This window comes from Pseudonaja textilis, chromosome 3, assembly GCF_049901715.1.
Source record: "Pseudonaja textilis isolate UNSWEBS1 chromosome 3, rPseTex1.2, whole genome shotgun sequence".
Taxonomy (NCBI): Eukaryota; Metazoa; Chordata; class Lepidosauria; order Squamata; family Elapidae; genus Pseudonaja; species Pseudonaja textilis.
Window position 1 is genome coordinate 88,731,230 of NC_141992.1, and position 19,862 is coordinate 88,751,091.

The 19,862-nt window shown below is 38.3% G+C and overlaps 1 protein-coding gene and 1 long non-coding RNA gene across 4 annotated transcripts in view; one reads left to right on the forward strand and one right to left on the reverse strand.

The window, feature by feature from the left end:
- The window catches only part of CRB1 (crumbs cell polarity complex component 1), a 151,035-nt gene that overhangs the window by 103,191 nt on the left and 27,982 nt on the right, over positions 1-19,862 (reverse strand). For all 3 annotated transcript variants that reach the window (XM_087930317.1, XM_087930316.1, XM_087930318.1), the window contains exon 2: positions 9,288-9,875. In XM_087930317.1, coding sequence (XP_087786443.1) covers positions 9,288-9,875 — 588 coding nt within the window. The remainder of the gene's footprint in view (positions 1-9,287; positions 9,876-19,862) is intronic.
- LOC148126203 (uncharacterized) overlaps positions 1-19,862 on the forward strand; it is a 67,175-nt gene that overhangs the window by 716 nt on the left and 46,597 nt on the right. Inside the window, exon 2 of the long non-coding RNA XR_015742957.1 lies at positions 5,723-5,919. This is a non-coding gene — a long non-coding RNA (uncharacterized LOC148126203). The remainder of the gene's footprint in view (positions 1-5,722; positions 5,920-19,862) is intronic.

Consider the following 19,862-nt stretch of genomic DNA (forward strand, 5'->3'; position numbering starts at 1 on the left):
TAACAAGTGTATGTGATAAAACTAGATGTGATAAGGTTAGGACTGAGTCAATGCTGAATTAATGTGGACTCAGAACAGAAGTGAGTGGTGAAAGAAATGCATTAAGATGGTTTGGTGAGCGAGAGAATATTGACTTGCAAAATAAACATATGGAGGAAGAGTGAACTTATTGAGAAGGAAAAGCAAAGTTTGTGAAATCCTGAAAAAAGAAGCAATGGAAGCACTGATTTTTGTTGCGAAAAAAATAATGAGGAAGCATTGTGAAAAGACTTGATGTAAACTACTTTTAACAATGTTTCTTTCCTTATCTAATGTCTTAATTTCTTTTGCTGTTTCTTACTTCTTTTCTGATTCTGCATGATATTGCTTACCAGATGTGATATTCAGCAGGTTCTGACCAGTTCTGGAGAACCAGTAGCGGAAATTTTGAGTAGTTCAGAGAATCGGCAAATATCACCTCTGACTGGAGAGTTTACAGTATCCTTCCCCTGCCATGCCCACCAAGCCATGCCCACAGAACCGGTAGTAAAAAATTTGAATCCCACCAGTCTTGCTTACCCTAAAAGGGAGTGGTGTGTGTGTGTGTGTGTGTGTGTGTGTGTTATGCATTTTCATTTCCCTCCTTGAATAACAAGTTGTTTTATCTACTCACAACTGAATATTTTTTTCATAACAAACAACAATCCAGATCTTTAAATTCAAACTGTTGAAGTAACCCAAGAGGCCACTTGGATTTGACCATTATTCTTTATATAAATTGCTTGACATGTAATTTAAGGTGCTAATGGGTTAATCCTTCTTATGTCTATTTTCGTGAAGAGCTGTGCTCTTTTTCAGGCATTTGGTTGCGCTGTTTGTTTTTCTAGTAATGCAAACAACAGGAAACAGGACACCAGCTTTTGGTATCAAGCTATCACATTTAGATTTGCTACAAATATCAACATTTATCACTAAATATAGTAAACTTTTATCACTATGTATCACTGAATATAGTAAACTTTGGCTACTTAATAGGATACATTTGTCTGATTGTACCAAAAAGTTGCATCAGGCCTGGTTTGTTAATATTTGGCATTTTTCAACAAATATGATTTTTAAAAGTTGCATCAGGCCTGGTTTCATCATGGCTGTTTCCTTAGTATAACTAGCTAATGAATTCCATTGAGTCAGCCAATCCAACCATACCATAAGGCAGAGTGAAGCATCTGTCTCAAGTGACATCCCTGGTAGTTTCTGGAGTTCCCGCCTGTAGAGTACAGCTACATCAGTGATGGGATTCAAATACTGTTGCCACCGGTTCGGTGGGCTTGCTTTGCACGCATGCACACACTTGGCATACATGTGTGCACCAAATGCACACTTTGCACAGCTGCAGAGGTGTTTGTGCAGGCACAGAGGCATTCTTACTCACCTCCTGCAAGTCTGCATGATCCCAGTCGCTTCAGCAGCTGCCGCGCGCGGCACTATTCTGTGCCGCGTGAAGCAGCTGCGCTTCAAATTCAGCAGATAAAAGTGAGTAAGGGAGGCTGGGTGGGTAGGTGGGCCCAACAGCAGAGCAGTGGAGATAACTGGTTCGGTCTCCGCTGCTCATTGCTCCTACCAGCTCACCAGAACCAGACTGAATCTGTTGAATACCACCACTGATCTACATGTACTACATGGCTTGTCTTCTAGACTCTACATTTGTCTTAGTATCTTAGATGCAATGGAGGACACCATTGCCAATGAAATACAGCTCAGTTGCTAGTCCAGTTCAGAAGATAATTCTGTAAAGGTGAACTAGATCTTATTTGATAACATATCACCTACTTTCCTGAGATAAGCTGGCTTTAGATATTTCTATACCATGAGCACAATATAGTATACTGGTACATGATTTGGATCAAAGCATTGGGCAAAGGGTAGTTGGATAATGGCATGAACATCAGAGGTGTGCGAATCGACTGAAATTTGATTCATAAATGAGATTTGAAGGCATAAAGATTTGATGTAATCCAAATGAAGATTTGATTCAACAAAATATTCAACCACAGCCTATAAAATGTCAAAATAACTGCAAATATTTCAACTTTGAACAGAATGGGATGAAAATAGCAGGCGGATCCTTAACTGAACAAAGTGTCATCTGGATAGATGAAACAGTTCTCTAACAAAAAGCTTCTGAAATATGTCCCACCACCACTTCAATTATGTCTTCTGGGGAAGATAAAATAAAAATAATGAAAGGACAGTACTGCTAACTCCAAAGTGTCTCCAACAAAGAGCTTATAAAAATACAGAAAATGTCCTGTCCAACTTTTAAATAAAAATGTTTAACAACTGTTTAAAGTTGAAGTCACTCTTACAAAAGAGTTCACCACCACTAGCTTTTCTGAGTTTATAGACATGATTAATTTACACAGAGATTACCATGAATTATACTGCAGATCATTTGGCAGACTGAGTTAAGGAACAATAATGAAATACACAGATTTGTGGAAATTCTGAGGATTATACAAGGAAGAGGAAATCAAAAGGGTAGCAGAATTCCTTTAAACCTCTTGCTATCTCGGCAGGTGAACTTGCCTAAACAATTCTTACAGAAGACTGAGAAATAAATAGAAGAGCAGAATTTCTCCAAGCACCTGGACAAGGAGAGTTTGCAGAGATAATGAAATTCATTGGCAGCCACACACGTCAGTATCAACAACACATTATATTGCGCAACACCCTATCCAATCTATGGATAGAAAAATATTATATTCTTTGAATTGATGAAAACCAAGAAAGAGTATTAAATTATTATCTAAGAAAGGGATTTTCAAACTTCACAGCTTTAAGACTTGTGGACTTCAACTCCCAGAATTCTTCCTCCAGTCATATTAGCTCAGGAATTCTGGGAGTTGAAGTCCACAAGTCTTAAAGCTGTCAAGTTCGAAGACCCCTGATCTAAGAGCAAAAGCAGTTTGATAGTAGAACTAATTACCAAGGGAAGGGGTGAGTTTCTATTCCACTGAAAAATTCAAGACGACCTGGACACTCAAATGTCATGGAAACATTAATTAAAATTTATTCTTAGCATTCAGGATGAATTCAGTTTCCTAAAATGGCCTTTCCAACTTCATGATTCTATGAAATTCCAAATCACTTTTAACTCTCCAGAGTAATTCAAAGGATTCCAACGAATTCAGTTCAAAGATTCAGGTTGAAGATGGTATTCATTTCATTTGAATGGAGGTTGTGCACTGATGAGCGTGATGTTTGCCCATAATATTGTGAAACATGAATGGTGTACATGAAATACCATAAAAACTGCTTCACACAGGTTTTGCATGAATATTTTGTGCAATGCATATTCTCTTGTTCCTCCCAAAGAACATGCTTTATTCTCAAAACACGTGTGCAAGCAACCATATAATCAGACCACCATGTTGTTAATGAAAAAGATCTCTAGACACACACATCATATTCTTTACCCTGAGACAATGGGCAATATATTTAACCCTGAGAATTGTTCTCATGTCACAAAGTGTACAGAATCCCCATGTTTTGCAATTGTTGAAACAATTTGAAGTTTAAGAAAAGAATAATAAAAAGATTATACCGAGGAACAATAGGCACATCTCGAGGATGGGAGGGGTCTGTTTCTCAATAGAATTGTCATAAGTAACAGGTTTTTATACACACACAAATACACCCACACACACCAAACACTATCTAGTGATCGTAAATCTGTCAGGACTTGTTAACAGAAGTTCCCTGTGAACATTTGATAACACAGTGACAATAATAAACGAACTGTGTATATAAATCTCAGAACAGTCATATTAAAACAAATATACACTCCTCTCTCCCCATCTCCCACATTATCATTAACATGAAACTACGGCTTGATTTTACTGTGCTGGATCAGGCCATTGGTGTGTCAAACCAATAACTTGCCTTAGTCTACTGCGCAAAAAGGCTCTTTCCACTGCAAAAATGTAGCCACTGCAATGATACTATATATACTGCCATGGAAAATATAAACAGATACAGACAGATACCTATAAAATACACACAAAATTATGTGTATATGTTCGGCTTGGATTATTTTAAGTCAGAAATTGCATTTTGATAATAAATGAAGTGGCAGCATGGGAACTTGGGCAAATAATTATGTGGTGGCCTCAAGTTCCATCTATAAGCTGAACAATAGTCTATCACCTACTTCAGGACTGTCAAAATTGTGGCCCAAGGGCCGGATGTGTCACATGCTGGCCACACCCATGCCCAGTTTAGTGAAGGGGGGAAAAGTCACGATACATCATGTGACGCCACTATGCCACCACAAGTTTGACATCCCTGATCTTCTCCATAAGAAAATAATATGATGAAGAAAATTGTCACCTAACAACCTACTGCAGATAAAATAGCCTTTGTTATTCAAACAAAAGTACTAAGTGCAATCCAACAAAGTTGCTATGACACCCAGCAAAGAAACATTATTAGCCATTTAAAAAATAATAGACTCCAGTTTTCAATCTTTTAACAAGCCACGTTTAATCTCTTAGCTGACACGTTATCTAAGAAAATCCACAGTATCCTTCTGTATAATGCTCACTTTGAAAGTCAACACTTTTCTTCAAGGTAGATCTTAACTACACTTTATAGTGCCACATCAGGAACACAGGAACCTAGTCTCTCTGGGGAATTCTATATTTTCTTCAGATTAACGAATGGTTATATAATGAAACACAACTGTTTTTTATTTCCTATATGTCCAAGGCTCCATAGCTGTTCAGCACAAGCACTATATACAAGGTACATCTATATATGTATATATAGAGATATATAATGAGCACAATAAAAATGCAGATTCTCCTCCCACTGCTCTCCTGACTGCCTAAATGTTCAGTCTTCCCTGTGATTCAGGCATACTAAGCCCCTTTCTTTTAGTGAAAATTATATGAGACATTTCTTAGCTCTTTGATGGAGGGGGACAAAAAAATCATCCAGCAGATCAATTGCAGAAAACTGTCTGGAGAGCTCACAGAGCAACTTGCAACCCAGAGCCGGTAACGAGAGCATTTGGTTAGCATTACTGTGGTTGATTTATTGCGAGCTCTCAGCATACATATCAAAAGTTATAAGCTTTTTTAACATCCCAGGGAAATGAGATGAGGGTGGATGATTTCCCACTGTGATTCATGGTGTCAGGCTGGGCTAATAGCAAGAGGCAAGCTCCCTCTGACTGAGTAAATGAGGATTTTTATTACCAGCAGAGACACCTTGGGAGTTTCATGCAAGATTCCCTCTGGCTTGTGCATTTAACACATCTCACTCACAGTGAGCTGCAGAAAACTAAACAACCACCCGAACAACAGCAGGAGCTGCTGATAAATCATTCTGTTAAGTGGGCTTTAAAACCCCACTCTTTTACTATTGCAGAAACACAAAACTGCCCTTTATGGAATTATTACTCTTATTATCTTAGGCATGGATGCTAGAAAACTATTCTCCAGAGGGTATCTCAGCACATCTCTTTGGGTTTATATTTTATGGCACACTTTCTTTGCTGTTTTTAACCCTTATGGCAATTCTGTGCTCATATGTTTGGATTCTTGTGCTATACTTCCCTAAACAAAGCTACTGAATTGAAGGAGCCAAACAAAATAAACTTAAAAACAGACAGCATTCCTAGAATATGCAGTAGGACCAGTGACTAGGGAGAATGCTCTTGTTTTTCTTTTTTTTTCTGCAGGTGTCTCAACTTGAAATTATGCTTAAATGGGAAAGAATCAAAGGCAGAATTGCCAGAAAGGGATTTTCATAACAATCCAGGATTGGCTCAGTTTTCAACTGGATGGAAAACTGCAAAGCATGGGAGAAGTAGAAAAGTATGAATGCTACTGTAGAAAACTTTCTGCTTTTGGCAATTGGAGGAAGACGTTTTTCTAGGTAAGGTGACTGAAGCAACACATGCACAAGAAAACCCTGTTTCCATCTGTGGCATGTTTCATGGTACAGTAAATGATCAGCCAAATGATTGGTCAAATGTTAAAAAGAAAATGGGGAGAGGGGGAAAGTTTTGAATTAGGACAATACTACTCTTTCTTCCATCTGATATTCAGGTTTCTCTTCCTGATATAGGCCACCAGCCCTGCTGAGCAATCCCAAATCCTGTCTGGATGATTTAATTTTCTCTTTCCCCCTTTTTAATACTAGTTTTTTTTTTCTTGTTGTTGAATGGTGAGCCTGTCTTCCGCTTCATCACGGAGTTTATTCCTGGGTTGCAGCTATTTGCCTTTGGTTTAGCTAACAGAGTCATGTCATGCAGCTTCCTACATACAACAGGAGGTCCAGGTTGAATGTCATCATTTCTGAGCAGCCGTACTGGCAGTTAATGGGCTTTTCCATCTCTCTACTTTCTGTCTTTCCTGTGGCTCTGTAGTTCTTCTCATCACTTGCCCTGGACTGAGACACATACTGGTAGCAGCAGGGTGGCAGGAAAGCAACACATTTTTTTTATTTGAAATATTATTTGGTGTCCATGTGATGGATCTTAACTGAAGACAGACATCAAAATAAAGTCTCTGCCATTCAACAGAAAAGATTTACTTTTACTTTTTGACATAATTCCCATACTCCTTGACAATTTATTTCCCAGGGGTGGAGAAGAGATTTTTGTACACTATATGTTATTGGCTACCAAATCTCCTTATCTTTTTAGAAATTGCTTGCTAAACTTAATTTGTTGGAGGGCTATTTGTTCCAATTTGTTTTACATGTCAGCTATGCTCCTGATTAAAATTTTCAGGATGAAACCACACAATTCTCCGGAACAACAACATACATTCAGGAATGCACTCAGGGCACTTCAGCATGAGGATTTGTGCCAGTATGAAAGCAGATCCAGATTGTGATGTCCCCAGGACTTGAGTGGTGCTGGAGAGCTGAGCTGATTTATTTCCAGCTCAGCTGCCTTGCAGCTAAAATGGCTGCAAACTCTTTTTCCCACCGATAAGAATATTTGCTTTTCAGCTCTTCTTGACTCCAACATTCAGGTCCTGAGAGGTCTCACGGTTCCTCTTTAAGAGTTTAGAGAGATGCTAAAGCATTGGGTCAACTGGATTTCAAGGGTTCCTCCCTTCTATCCCCATTTGAGTGAAATGAGGGAGAGTATTTTTTGTTGCTACAGCAATTTGGATCTGCCCCCAAGTCAGCAGAAGTGAACTGATTCTCATAATTTGGGGAATGAAAACAGTAATAATGTGGAAGGCCCTACTTTCAAAGCCTAGTTAGCATACCTCCTGTTTAGCTTTCATCCCTTTCTTTCAATACTGATTCTTTTTCAAAGTAAATAGATGTTCTACCCTTCAGAGAGAGTGAATGAGATAATATAATAAATACAAAGGACCAATTAGATCAATTAGATGGTGCCAGTGAGGTTCTGGAGGACAAATTTAATCAAATAAGCACAAGAAATGAAATTGAACCAGGTTCATAGAAAACACTGAGCAATTTCAATTTAACTGTTTGCGGATGTTTTTGTTGAAAACAGGCCTACCATCAAAACACCATTAGTTAATTCTATTGATTTCAGTAATGGTGGATAGTGCCCCTTATATACATCATTTCCAACGATTTTAATGGAATACACTTGATAAGAAATTTGAATTGCAAGTAAATATCTTCTGCCTTTTCATGTACAGTTGCTGAAATACAGCAATGGGCTATTGAAACAATGTGTAATATTAAGAAATATTATTGGAAATTTCATGGTGAGATTTCACATGATATTGTGTGAAGTGAGGTTAAACAAGAACATATTGCATTGATCTCCAACTGCTTTTTTTCTTGGGATTTGTGAATTTACCCTATAAATGATTCATACCGAACAATGGTTAGATAACCCTATGGTTTCGCTGACAGGCAAGACAATAATCTAATAGATAGATAAAAATCAAAAGTGAATTTAAGATTCATAGAAATATTCTTATGTGCTGAAAAATATGCAGCGTTATGAGAGATAAGGCAAAGCTTCAGGAATGTATAACCACCTTGTCAGGACATATGAAAATGTCTCTTTCTAAGAGGTGGAGAACAAGGTGGCCTTTGATGAAGGTGATCTGAAAATCTGATGCATAATTTAGAGTGGTTCTTATAGAATCCCTGTAGCTCCAATCCCAGGGTGAAATTGTAAGGGAATATTAGGTCCATAACGAGATTGCAGTCTACAGCTGGTAAAGTGAAATGAAGGGAAAGTGAAACCACAGCATATGTTATGTGAAACAGTGTGTAGCACTGCTGAGTGGAGAAAGCAGCATGAAACTTGACAGTTCCTAGCATGCGAGAGAAGGCTGTATACAGTATGGTAAGTACGGTAGGTCAAGCAGATCGATAGGGAAACTAAGCAGGCATGGAGGTCCAAGAAGGTAAAGACTGGTAGAAGTGGAAATTATGGAAGTTCAGCTTCAAAAGAGAAGACAACAGAGTTCCAGATAGTTATATCTTGTTCAACAAAGTTTCTCAAAAGGGAAGTGGAAAGGAAAAGGAATTCAAGGAGGACACAGAAAGCTAAGAATGTTATTTCCCACATTATATCCTAATACTTGCCTTGGACAATGAGGTACACTCAGTTGATCAGACACATACAGCAAACACGAAGTAAAACATGCTTTTGTGGGAACTTTGATATTCTTTTATTTGTTTGCTTGCAAACATTTCATTACCCACCTAGGTGACACCATCACTAATGCAATTTAACATCAAACAGGAGAATCTTTTCTCCGTGTATTCCACAGATAGAGCATAGCATGCTGACATAAAGGTAAAGGTTCCCCTCCCACATACATGCTAGTCCTTTCTGGCTCATCTCTGTCACAAAGCTGAAGAGCCAGCACTGTCCGAAGACATGTGGTCATGTGGCCAGCATGACTAAATGCCGAAGACGCATGGAACACTGTTACCTTCCCATCAAAGCGGTCCCTATTTTTCTACTTGCATTTTTTACATGCTTTCAAACTGCTAGGTTGGCAGAAGCTGGGACAAGTAACAGGAGCTCACTCAGTTACGCAATGCTAGGGATTTGAACTGCTGAACTGCCGACCTTTCTGATCGACAAGCTCAGCGTCTTAGCCACCATGTCCCCTATAGCATGCTGACATACCCACTTCCAAATAACAAATGCAAGGATTCCACTGCCTGTTCATAGAATTTTCATAGGTTTGCCAAAACAAGGGGACTTGAGCAGCTGTCTGGAATGTGTCTTGCCCCCCCCCCTGCAAAATATAGGTTTCGTGTATACTAATTTTGTCAGTTCTTACCTGTGTATTCAAGAGGACAAATGCACTCATACTTCCCTATGAGGTTCAAGCAAGTGGCACCATTTAGGCAAGGTTCAGAAGCACACTCATTCACATCCCGTTCACAATATTTCCCTTGGTAACCTGGGACACAGTAGCAGGAGTATCCCTGGATCTTGTCTCTGCACAAAGCTCCATTGAGGCAAGGATTGGAAAGGCATTCATCAATGTTAATTTCACAGTGTGTACCTGTGAATCCTTTGGCACAGAGGCAAGTGAAACCACCAGGTTCATCCTGGCAGGTGCCTCCATGCCTACAGAAATATGAGTCACAGAAACTAGTGGTAGTTTCACAAACAGTGCCAGTGTACCCCATGGGACAATCACAAGTAAAGTCAAGGTTTCCAGGAACACTTGCACAAGTAGCATTGTGAAGGCAAGGGACAGAAGAGCAAGGATCATACGCTTCTTTAATACAATCTTCTGCCGAAATGTCCTCCGATGAGTCCAGACAGTGGCAACTAGTGGCCGTGGCAGCCGCATGGCACTCAGAGTCCTTTTGGCAAGAACTGGAGAGGCACTTGGGGCCATCATTCATGCAAAGTGATTCTAAAAATAACAGAAACACAAAAGAAAAATTAATAGACAGCTTTTAGCAAATCAGCAAATGAGCTATGCAAGAAAAACTTGCACTCCCCTTTTCTAGTTTAATAGAAAAAGCTCTCTTGTTCAGGGCTTAAAAGTGCATTTATATACTGTATCTCATAATCAGGAAGTCCTCAAAGTATTTACAAACCAATATTGGGACAAATGTATCTTACCGTTCCATATACATAAATATTTTACAATTACTTATTTTGCCATTATTCTGGAGTAAGCTGTTTTTTCTTCCAAATGAGTAGGAATTCTCATTTCTACTTCTACTGTTATATGGATAATTCACAAACCTTCAAAGGCACTACAAAAAAAAGGAGCTGAACTTTTATACTTGGCACAAGGTTCATTTTGATTCACACACACACCCATTTTCCTCCCGCATCCTCCCCCCCTCCAAATTCCCTTTCCTTAGTAAAATATTCTGTCTGTATTCAGTCTGAATTTCAAGACAGTAGATGAAGATCGTGGATCTGTTCTGCAGAACAGTAAGCATAATGCTTGATCTATTTAAACATGAAAATAATATTTCATGCACCTATTGTAATTTGTTGAATGGTAGGAAGTATCAGACAAACTTTCTTTCAGGTGACTTAAAATGTAAATAAAATAACATGTAATATATGAGAATGTGTGTGTGTATTTTTAAAAAAACCCCTACTGTATCAATCATTTAAAATGTAAATATAGAGTGTTACGGAGGGATCTAGATAGATCATAGCTTGAAGAATCATCAACTACCACAAAGCAAGAAGTAGATTTTTCTAGTTTCTAAAGATGCTGTTTTTTATACAGCTGCAAAATTGAGTGTCTATCCCTCCTCCTCCTCCTCCTCCTCCTCCTCCTCCTCCTCCTCCTCCTCCTCCTCCTCCTCCTCCTCCTCCTCCTTCTCTTCCCCCTTCCTCTCCCTCTCTCTGTGCCACATTTTCCCCCCAATTTTTACTTAGAAAAATATTTTATGTATCAGCTATCCAAATGAAAGCTGCAAATGTTACACCTCAAAGAAGAATAAAGCCTAAAAAGGAGATTATACCTTCCCTGCAGTAGTTCTTATATGGCAAATTATATAGTAATTATATAGTATAATTATATAGTAAATTATGAGATTAAAAAAATATAAGGGGAGATGCTGGTGACAGCATAAACTTATAAAAGTGAATATCTCTCCCTAGGTTGTTTTTAGACTTTCCCATACTTAAAATTTTTGAGAACAAGATTTGGCGGTATTGAAGGATGGTATTGAATCTCCTCTGCCTTAGAATATAAAGTGTGTTCACATTTACATCTCAGCTCTCTTGTCTTTAAAAATATACTGAAAAGTCACATGTGACCTGGTCCAAAATATATGAGCGTTCATTAAATGTCTGGATATTTAGAAGATGTAGGAAATTCTTTTGTAAGTAGACATAATTTCCTTCTTCACAGGGCTTACTTGGCATATGTATCTCCCTGAAAAGGGAACATAGATAACTTCCCGGAGTTTGGCCTTTTCGCACAGGAAAGTGAGTATCTGATTCCATGGGAACTACCTTTCCTGTATATACTGACCTATTTTGTGAGTAACCCTTGCTAGGGGGTAAAATCATGCTGTGTACAGGCACAAGTGCTTCCTCATGCTTGAGCTACAAACATCTGTTCTTGAAATAAGAATATTGTCCCAATTAACACTGTCAGGAGGGAGTAAAGAGAGTGTGAGAGAAAGGATGGGGTGTAGGTTAAAGCCCGCAGTGATGACGGGAGCTGAGTCTTAGTAGCTTTGTATATAGAATTAGAACCACACAAATTCTCTTCTGTTCTCCACCAGTTAAGATCACTTAGCAGTGACCTGCTCTGACAAAAATTTTTTAGAAAAATTTAACATCTAAAAATATTAAAATAAACTGCTGATCATTCTAAATTTAGACTGACTGATACATGAAGTAATGCTCAGAGTCTATTTAAAAGACATTATAGCACTAACCTAATTATTCAAATGATTAGTGCCAAACATTTTACCCCATTGTTAAAGCCTTTTGATGTAACTGAGAAGCTTGGCAAGAGGATTTTCCCGCTTAGAAAATGGAATATATTACATTTGAAGTAACGAGTTTTCCCAGGAAGATTTTGTTCACATTAAAGATTGCCATCTACTGGCTAGTATTAGTATTAATCAAGATATAGCAGAAATTCTTTTTCTAAAAAAAATCCCACAGAAGGATTGACATCTGATATTATAACACAATTGTAGTATAAATCAGGAAGCCAGATACTATGGAAAAGTGACTGTCCTTCAGAGTCTTTGAAAAGTCTGTACAGTTGCTGCTCAATTGTAATTGTTAATATGATTGAACAGAGGAAATTATTAAATACATGGGATACATAAACTGAAATGAATCAAGATAATATTTTTAATTAAATGAAATGCCATGTTTCTCCTGTCTATATTTTTTAGGGAATGTGATCAATGCACACCATTCTAACACAAAAGATAGTACATGGCCTAAAAAACATCCCTTGAGAAGTCTACATTACTGGCAAAAGATGGATGGAAACAGAAGTGGTCAACCAGCAGAAAAGTGAGTGGACTCACTGTGGTAATGAGTGCCCCACTGGGAGGAAGGAAGGAAGGAAGGAAGGACTGCATGGTTATTTCCATGAAACCGTCTCTTCCTAGTTACATGTACATGTCCTATCAGGTCTAGAAGAAAGGTTACAGGCTCTATCTATTAAGGAATGTCATCGGACCCCAGAGGAGAGCTTTTTCTGCTATAGCACCAGTGGTGGTATTCTACTGGTTCGGCCCGGTTCAAGTGAACCAATAGTAAAACATGCTACCGGTTTGGTCAAACAGGTAGTAAAAAAACCCTGCTACCCGTTTGGCCAAACTGGCGTTTCCGACAATCAGCTGTGCCGTGTGATTTAGATTAGCTAGAAAGCAGGAAATCATTGGGTTTTTTTGTTTTCCAGCTAATCTAAATCACCCGGCACAGCTGATCCCCTCCTCGCTGTTGTACTTACCTCACCAAGAGGCTTCTCTAAGGCCCAGTAGGCAAAAAATGGGGTACAAGGGTGGGTGCTGTGTGGCCCCCCCCCATGTCCCATTTTTGCTCCCAGGCTTCACTGAGGCCCAGTAGGCAAAAAATGGGTGGGGGAGGTGCTGCGAAAGGGGAAAAAAACACCACCTAGCCACACCCAGCCATCATATGACCACCTGGACACATCCGCCTAGCTACGCCACAGAAACGTAGTAAAAATATTTGAATCCCACCACTGCATAGCACCTGTCTCTTGGAATATCATTCCCCTAGAGGTTAGATTGGCCCCAATCCTACTTGTCTTTTGAAAGGATCTATCAATAGTTGTGTCAATGTGCCTTGGCATCAAGTGACAATTTAGGACCTACCCGATGGCTATATTGCTTGATTGATGACTTTCATTTGCCTATCTTTTATATTTTTTGGTTTTAATTTTGGGTTTTAAAGAGGACTTACTACATTATTTATTGATTTGGGGTTCCTTTTTTTTACTGGTTATATTATTTGCTTATCTTAATAATGCGAGTCACCTACAGTAAGAGATGTGAGATGGGTGGTTATAAAAATTGAATAAATAAATGAGTAAAATCTATTTTTCTCCAGGAACTGGGTTCACTTTAAAGTTTTTAGTATTTTTTTTTTCTAGAGCAAGAATGTGCTTTGTTGGTTCAAGGCTGCATTAGACATGTGTATTATATTGAGGTCTGCATCCTTAAGGTAAATTCGGAGTATTCAGAAAAGGATTTGTGGTAGTTAGTGGGTTTTTTTTTCTCTTTTAAACATGAAATGAATGCTTTAAATCTCTATAAGTCTTAATGTTCTTCTTGCATTCTGAGTCTCTGAAATCTCACTCTATGGACTCAAGGAGCAATAGAAGGAATTCTAATACAGTCTGTGGGATGTGTTTTATACACCTCTTTCCTAGATCAATGAATAGCCTGTCCCTTTGGCAGAATGCACCGTCCTGTGACTCTTTCTAGCTATTGGAGAATTTAGGCCTACAGAGAACTGAAACCATAGCAATATGGGATATTTTTTTAATAGCAGAGCAGGGATATCAGAATAATCTGTAATGGATTCTTTTCAAGGGAAATGGTGTGATAAATCAAAAAGAATCCATCATGTTATGCCTAAAAACGTGTATTGTTGGGACAAGAATATCCTAGTTTAGATATTAGAGAAAGACACACATAAAATGTTAAGGGGTTTTACAAATGAAATGAAATTCCAATGTTCCTGCTCCCCCACCCTCAATTCACAAGTTATATTAGTATTTAAATTTATTGCTGAATTTAGGATTGTATACAATGTCAGCCTTCCATTTTTGCTTTAGCTTCTAGACCCACATATCTTAAGAGTGGCACTCCAGAATACAATAATAGTTGCCATTTCCTTCATGCAAATTGTATTTCCACAAAGATCATTACAGTGACCACAGTACAGTAAAGTACAACACGGAACAACACAATAGCCTTCTGCACTGTCAATGACCCGCACTGCATGTCAGCCTGCAATAGTGCAAGAATTCTCAGTGTGACACCTGAGAGTGCCAATGTAGTCATGGACACCTCATTTGTCACCTCTTGCATTTCAGATATGTGTGATTTTTCTACATTAAAAACTAATTTAATTTAAGAACTGTTAAGCTGCAATGCTGCAAAACATGGATTTTCAGCTTCCAGTACAATGTTTCTGTTCAAGATTGGCCCTGAACCTCAAATGTCTTCCATAATCTATACCCTCTTTTAGAAAATAAAAATGATGGGTGGCTACTACTTAGTCTCTATTTGGATATGGATCCACTTTGCAGGAGAAAAAAAAAGGAATTGAGAATAATAAGAAATGACCTGCATGATGGTAGGCTAGAGTGGTTTGCGTAGCAAATAGTATTCACATAAGTTTATGCTTTGTAACTGGCTAAAAACATCACAGCCATGAATGTGTCCCTTACTAAAGGCAAAGAAGTGGTAGTTGCAGCAAACTTACTTTGTTCCTTCCTGGCAGATGGGATGTCATGCCCCAGCACATAACTTTATCTCTACTGTTGCTCTCTAGCACCATCTAATGGTCAGAGGGATAAATACCAATTATATTGTTTTGAAGCTGACCCAACCCCTTTACCCATCAGCCCACACTCTCAAAACAAGCGTCCACTGGGAAGCCAAACTCCATTTTCCTTTAGCATTTGGAGACAGAAGCACAAAGAAGAATCCATCTTAAATCTGTGGTACATGTTCATTCAATGACAAAGAGCATTGGTACATGTTCATTCCCACACAAAGAGCATTGCTGTTTCACTGTATCCTGTTCTTTCAATAAAGCATCCAGATCCATGCACACAGTCTGTTTTATTGGAGGATAGGTAGGTTTAGCTGCATGTCAAGCTGCACACAGAGCAATGTGTTGTGAGGACAGAACATGGGACTCTCATTTACTTATTTTTGCCTGAGAAGAGCAAAACCTGTTGATAATTATCCAAGAAAGAGAAGCATTGAGAATATCTAATGCCCCACTTTGATATAAATGCCATTTTAGACTCTTGAAACTCTCCCTTCTTCCTTTCTCTTGGTTCCAGTCTCTTTAAACTTGGCCTGTTAGCTGACCTCTTTTTATCACCTCCATTATTTGGGGACTCAATAACTGTTTAACAAGACACATATTCAGTAAATAATAAAAAATTCTTTTGCAATATTCCCTAAAATTAAACAGCCACAATTAGAGCTGATTTATATGCATCAGCAAAGGTTTTTTTTTCTTCCGTATCTTAGAATTGTACAAATATTTTTAGTAGTCAAGTGGTTATTTCAAGCAAGCCAACCTGCCAATGAGATTATACCCAACCATGTTCAATTCATGGTACCAATAAAATATCTTCAAATCATAAATAGGAATTGAAATAACATATTTTGTTGGACATATATTTGTTGCCTAAGGTATTAAGCATGGCATTAAGGAATGTATTGCTTTGGTATACCTAGGTATGTCTCAATTTATTTACAATGGGTTGTGACAGATAGTGAAGGAGGCATCCTGTAAACCTACTAAGAACTCCCTAGCAAATCAAACCCAGAAGACCATGTATGCTATCTTGAGTTTTCTAGTGCTACATAATGACTCTTAAGGGGATGCCAAAAAGAATAAGAACATAAGCATATAATTTATGAAGAGCCCAAGAGACATGGAATGCTTTTTCTCAGTCATATACAATATGAAAAGAAAGAGAAATGGGATACTTGAATCATACAGAACAGTAGGCAATGAATTAAAATAAGACGGGCAGAGAGGCTACAGAAAAGCACTAAGTTTTATTTTTGGCATTTTCACCCAGTCAAGGATCTCTGTAGACCACAAAGCTGCTGATCTGTTCTGTTGTGTATCACAGGCAATACTGTCGATAAGCAAATGGTGGTGCTGTTGATTGTGACATTCTATATCCTTCATATTCATTGCCAGTCTTCAAGATTTACACTACTAGATTTCATCAGTCCATTATCATTTTCTTTTCCCAGGAGTAAGGCTCACTTAAGCCCCTTGCTGTTCATTCGTGGACAAAATATAAATGCACTATCTGTTCCAATAGTGTACGAGCAAAATAATCTTCTCAACTGCAATAGATGAATGAGAAAGTCCACAACTTACACTCATGTGATTTAAGTGTATAGCCGCAGCATTGTCAAGCTTTCCCCCCCACTAAACTTCTCCATTCTGCAAAGCATTCTAATTCCTTATTGCTGTATGTCAGGGGTGTCAAACTCACATCATTATGGCGGTGTCACGTGATGTATCAGGACTTTTTTCCCTTCTCCAAACTGGGTGTGGGCGTGGCCAGCATGTGACACATCTGGCCCATGGGCCAGGAGTTTGACAGCCCTGCTCTATGTTTATATATTTTTTCTAATGACCTCATAATTTCCTGCTTCCCCAGGCAAGACTTGTCCAAATGCATTACATATAAGGCTCATAGCACCCTACATCCCTATCAAAGCAGCATTATCTTTCAGCGAGATGGGCAGCAAACAAATTTAATAATGAAATAATTATAAATGAAATAAAACAAAAAATACTTTGTATCAAATTCCAGTCGAACAGAGGGAACTCTGTGTTCTTCAGGAATGAAATATTGCTCTCTCTGCTAATGGAGGTAATATCTCCATTCTTTGTCCCAAATAAAGGTGAATAAAGTGAGGCTAGGGCAAAAGGTTGGACTGCACTATAAGAGGGATAGAAAAAAAAGATGAAGAGCAGCAACGGCAGCGGCAGCAGCAGGACAGTAAATAAATAAATAATTTGGAAGGCATTCCTTATATTTTCCAGAAAGCTAATGACAAATTGGATCGCAAAAGAAAAATGAACAAGCCTTTAGGTCATACCTTGTGCAGAAGCAGAAACATTATGGCCGTAAAAACGCCAAGGCACTAAATATAGAATTTATTTACTCCAGGCCTGTTTTTTGAAGCATCCTCCTAAATTGCCATGGCAACCTTATGCATGGCTTATTGCCTTGAATGGAGAACGTTGCCATGGAAATCAATAAAAACAACTGCAATGGCAACAAAAGGAAGAAGCGGTGGTTCTGTTTCCGTAAGAAAGAGCCAATTATTTCGTTAACCCCCCCTCAAAAAAACATTTAAATCAGAAAAGACAAAAGAAACTCCATAGTTATATGAGTGAAAAAGCAAAGTACCATCAACCTTCTCTAGCAAGGAGAAAGTGGTATTATATATAGAAACAAATAAAGAAAAAAAAGAAGCAGCGAATTTTAAAATGATGTTTGGCATTCAAATTGGTACGGTTCCAATTTGGACCAAGCAATTTATTCATGAATTTTGATTATGTTTTAGTTAATTTGCAAACCTGATGTTATTTTTTTACCCTTGTGAAAATAGGGATTCATTGAAAATACTAAAAGCTGGGGCAATGAAATTAACCTAAGTAAAGGGTTTACACACACACACACACACACACACACACACACACAGAGGATTAGATTAGCTTAATTGTAACTTATTTACTACAGAAAGAAGCTACATATAATCCAATTGCAGGCTGTCTACTCATGCAATAAACCTCATAAACATTTTCTAAAGCCAAAATAAGCTTAACTGGTCCAGGAATTATCCAAGAATGATTCAAGGTTGAGATGGACTGCATTTGGCTTCATTCCACGTATGGCCTCCTGAAGCCTGTTTTGTTGGTTTGCTTATTAACATTATTCATAGGTTGTTCCAAACCACCCAAATTCTGAACAACAAACAACAACTCCGAAACACCATCATTAAGAACCAACCAGATGAGGAGGAGAAGGAAGAAGACGAGATGAACATGACAGTGGAAACTGTAGAGCTTCTTTTCTTACACTACTATTTTATCTGTGTACTGTCTTTGCTGTTCCTATCTAACAAGTACTATATATTAAGTCTGAGTCTGTCTTATAAATATAGTAAAATTGGTACCAGCAAGAGACAGGATATGTAAAATGACAGTTTTCTCTGCAAAACAGTCACATCTGTGTTCCATTTCGCTTACAGCGATGCAATGGAAAGATATAGAAAGGAGTTGGAAAAGTTTTTCCTTGTCTCATGGCATAGAAATGATATAAAAAGCGAGTAGCAGTAGCAGCAAAATATCCCAAAGGTCAACTTCAGTTCCGTAGCAAAATAATTTGGTCTGCTGTAAGCTTTTTTTTTTTTTTTTAGTTTGGCCTTCTTGCTCATCTCCAGAAGTTCTGTTCCCCAACTTTTAATGCATAGAGAATATGTTTTCTCTTATAGCAATAGCAACAGCACTTAGACTTGTATACTGTTTTACAGTGCTTTAAGCCCTCTCTAAGTGGTTTACAGAGTCAGCATATTGCCTCCAACAATTTGGGTCATCATTTTACCCACCTTGGAAGGATGGAAGGCTGCCAAACACTAGCAGTCAGAAGTCAGCAGAAGTAGCTTGCAGTACTACATTCTAACTACTGCACCACCATGGCTCTTACATTTATAAAGTACATTTATCTTTTAAACTAAGGCCCCATTCTTGATTCCTGGCTGACTGACAAAAGGGGAAAAAGCTTGCAATGTAATGTTGACTTAGCTGCATACAGCACTGACAAGGATGAGTGTCTCCAAGTTTCAACCATGTTTAGAGTGCTGTTCTGCAGGCTACTTCTGCTGACTGCTGGCTGACTGCAATTTGGCAGTTCAAATCTCACCAGGTTCAAAGTTGAACCATTGCTAGTGGTTTGGCAGTTCGATTCTCACCAGCTCAAGGTTGACACAGCCTTCCACCTTTCTGGTAAAATGAAGACTCAGATTGTTGGGGGCAGTATGCTGACTCTGTAAACCGCTTAGAGAGGGCTGTAAAGCACTATGTGCTATTGCTATTTACTGCTGTTCATTGCTCTTGGTATGATCTTTTAGGACTTTTACACTGCAGTCCATCCAAAAGTCCAATCCAACCATCCTACTGAGACCAAGGCTGTAAGTTTTTAAATAAAAATTCAAAGGCATGTTGAATATATACAAATAAGAATTATTCCTAGCTTTGTGTAGCTCTCTTCCAAATGCATCTGCAAAAATCTGTTCTAATATGACTTCTATTCAGAAAGTAAGCCCAACTTAATGTGTACGTGGGTGAGTGTGCATGCAAAGGAATTGTAGGTGAGTGACACAAGGTTGAATGGATCAGAGGCTTGCAGATTTTGCATCAATAGAAAAGAATATTTGTAGTTCAGGGTTGAACCGTGAGCTCCTTGGTGCTCTCTGAGCTTGGTTGTTTTCTTGCAAACATTTCATTGTCATTAATGGTAATGAAATGAATGGTAATAATAGTAGAATAATAGTGAAACAATCAAGGGAACACCAAGGACCCATGGTGTTGCACCAGTCAATTTCTGGCTTATTGTTTGGATCTTTCCAAATGAAATGATCAGTTTGGAAAG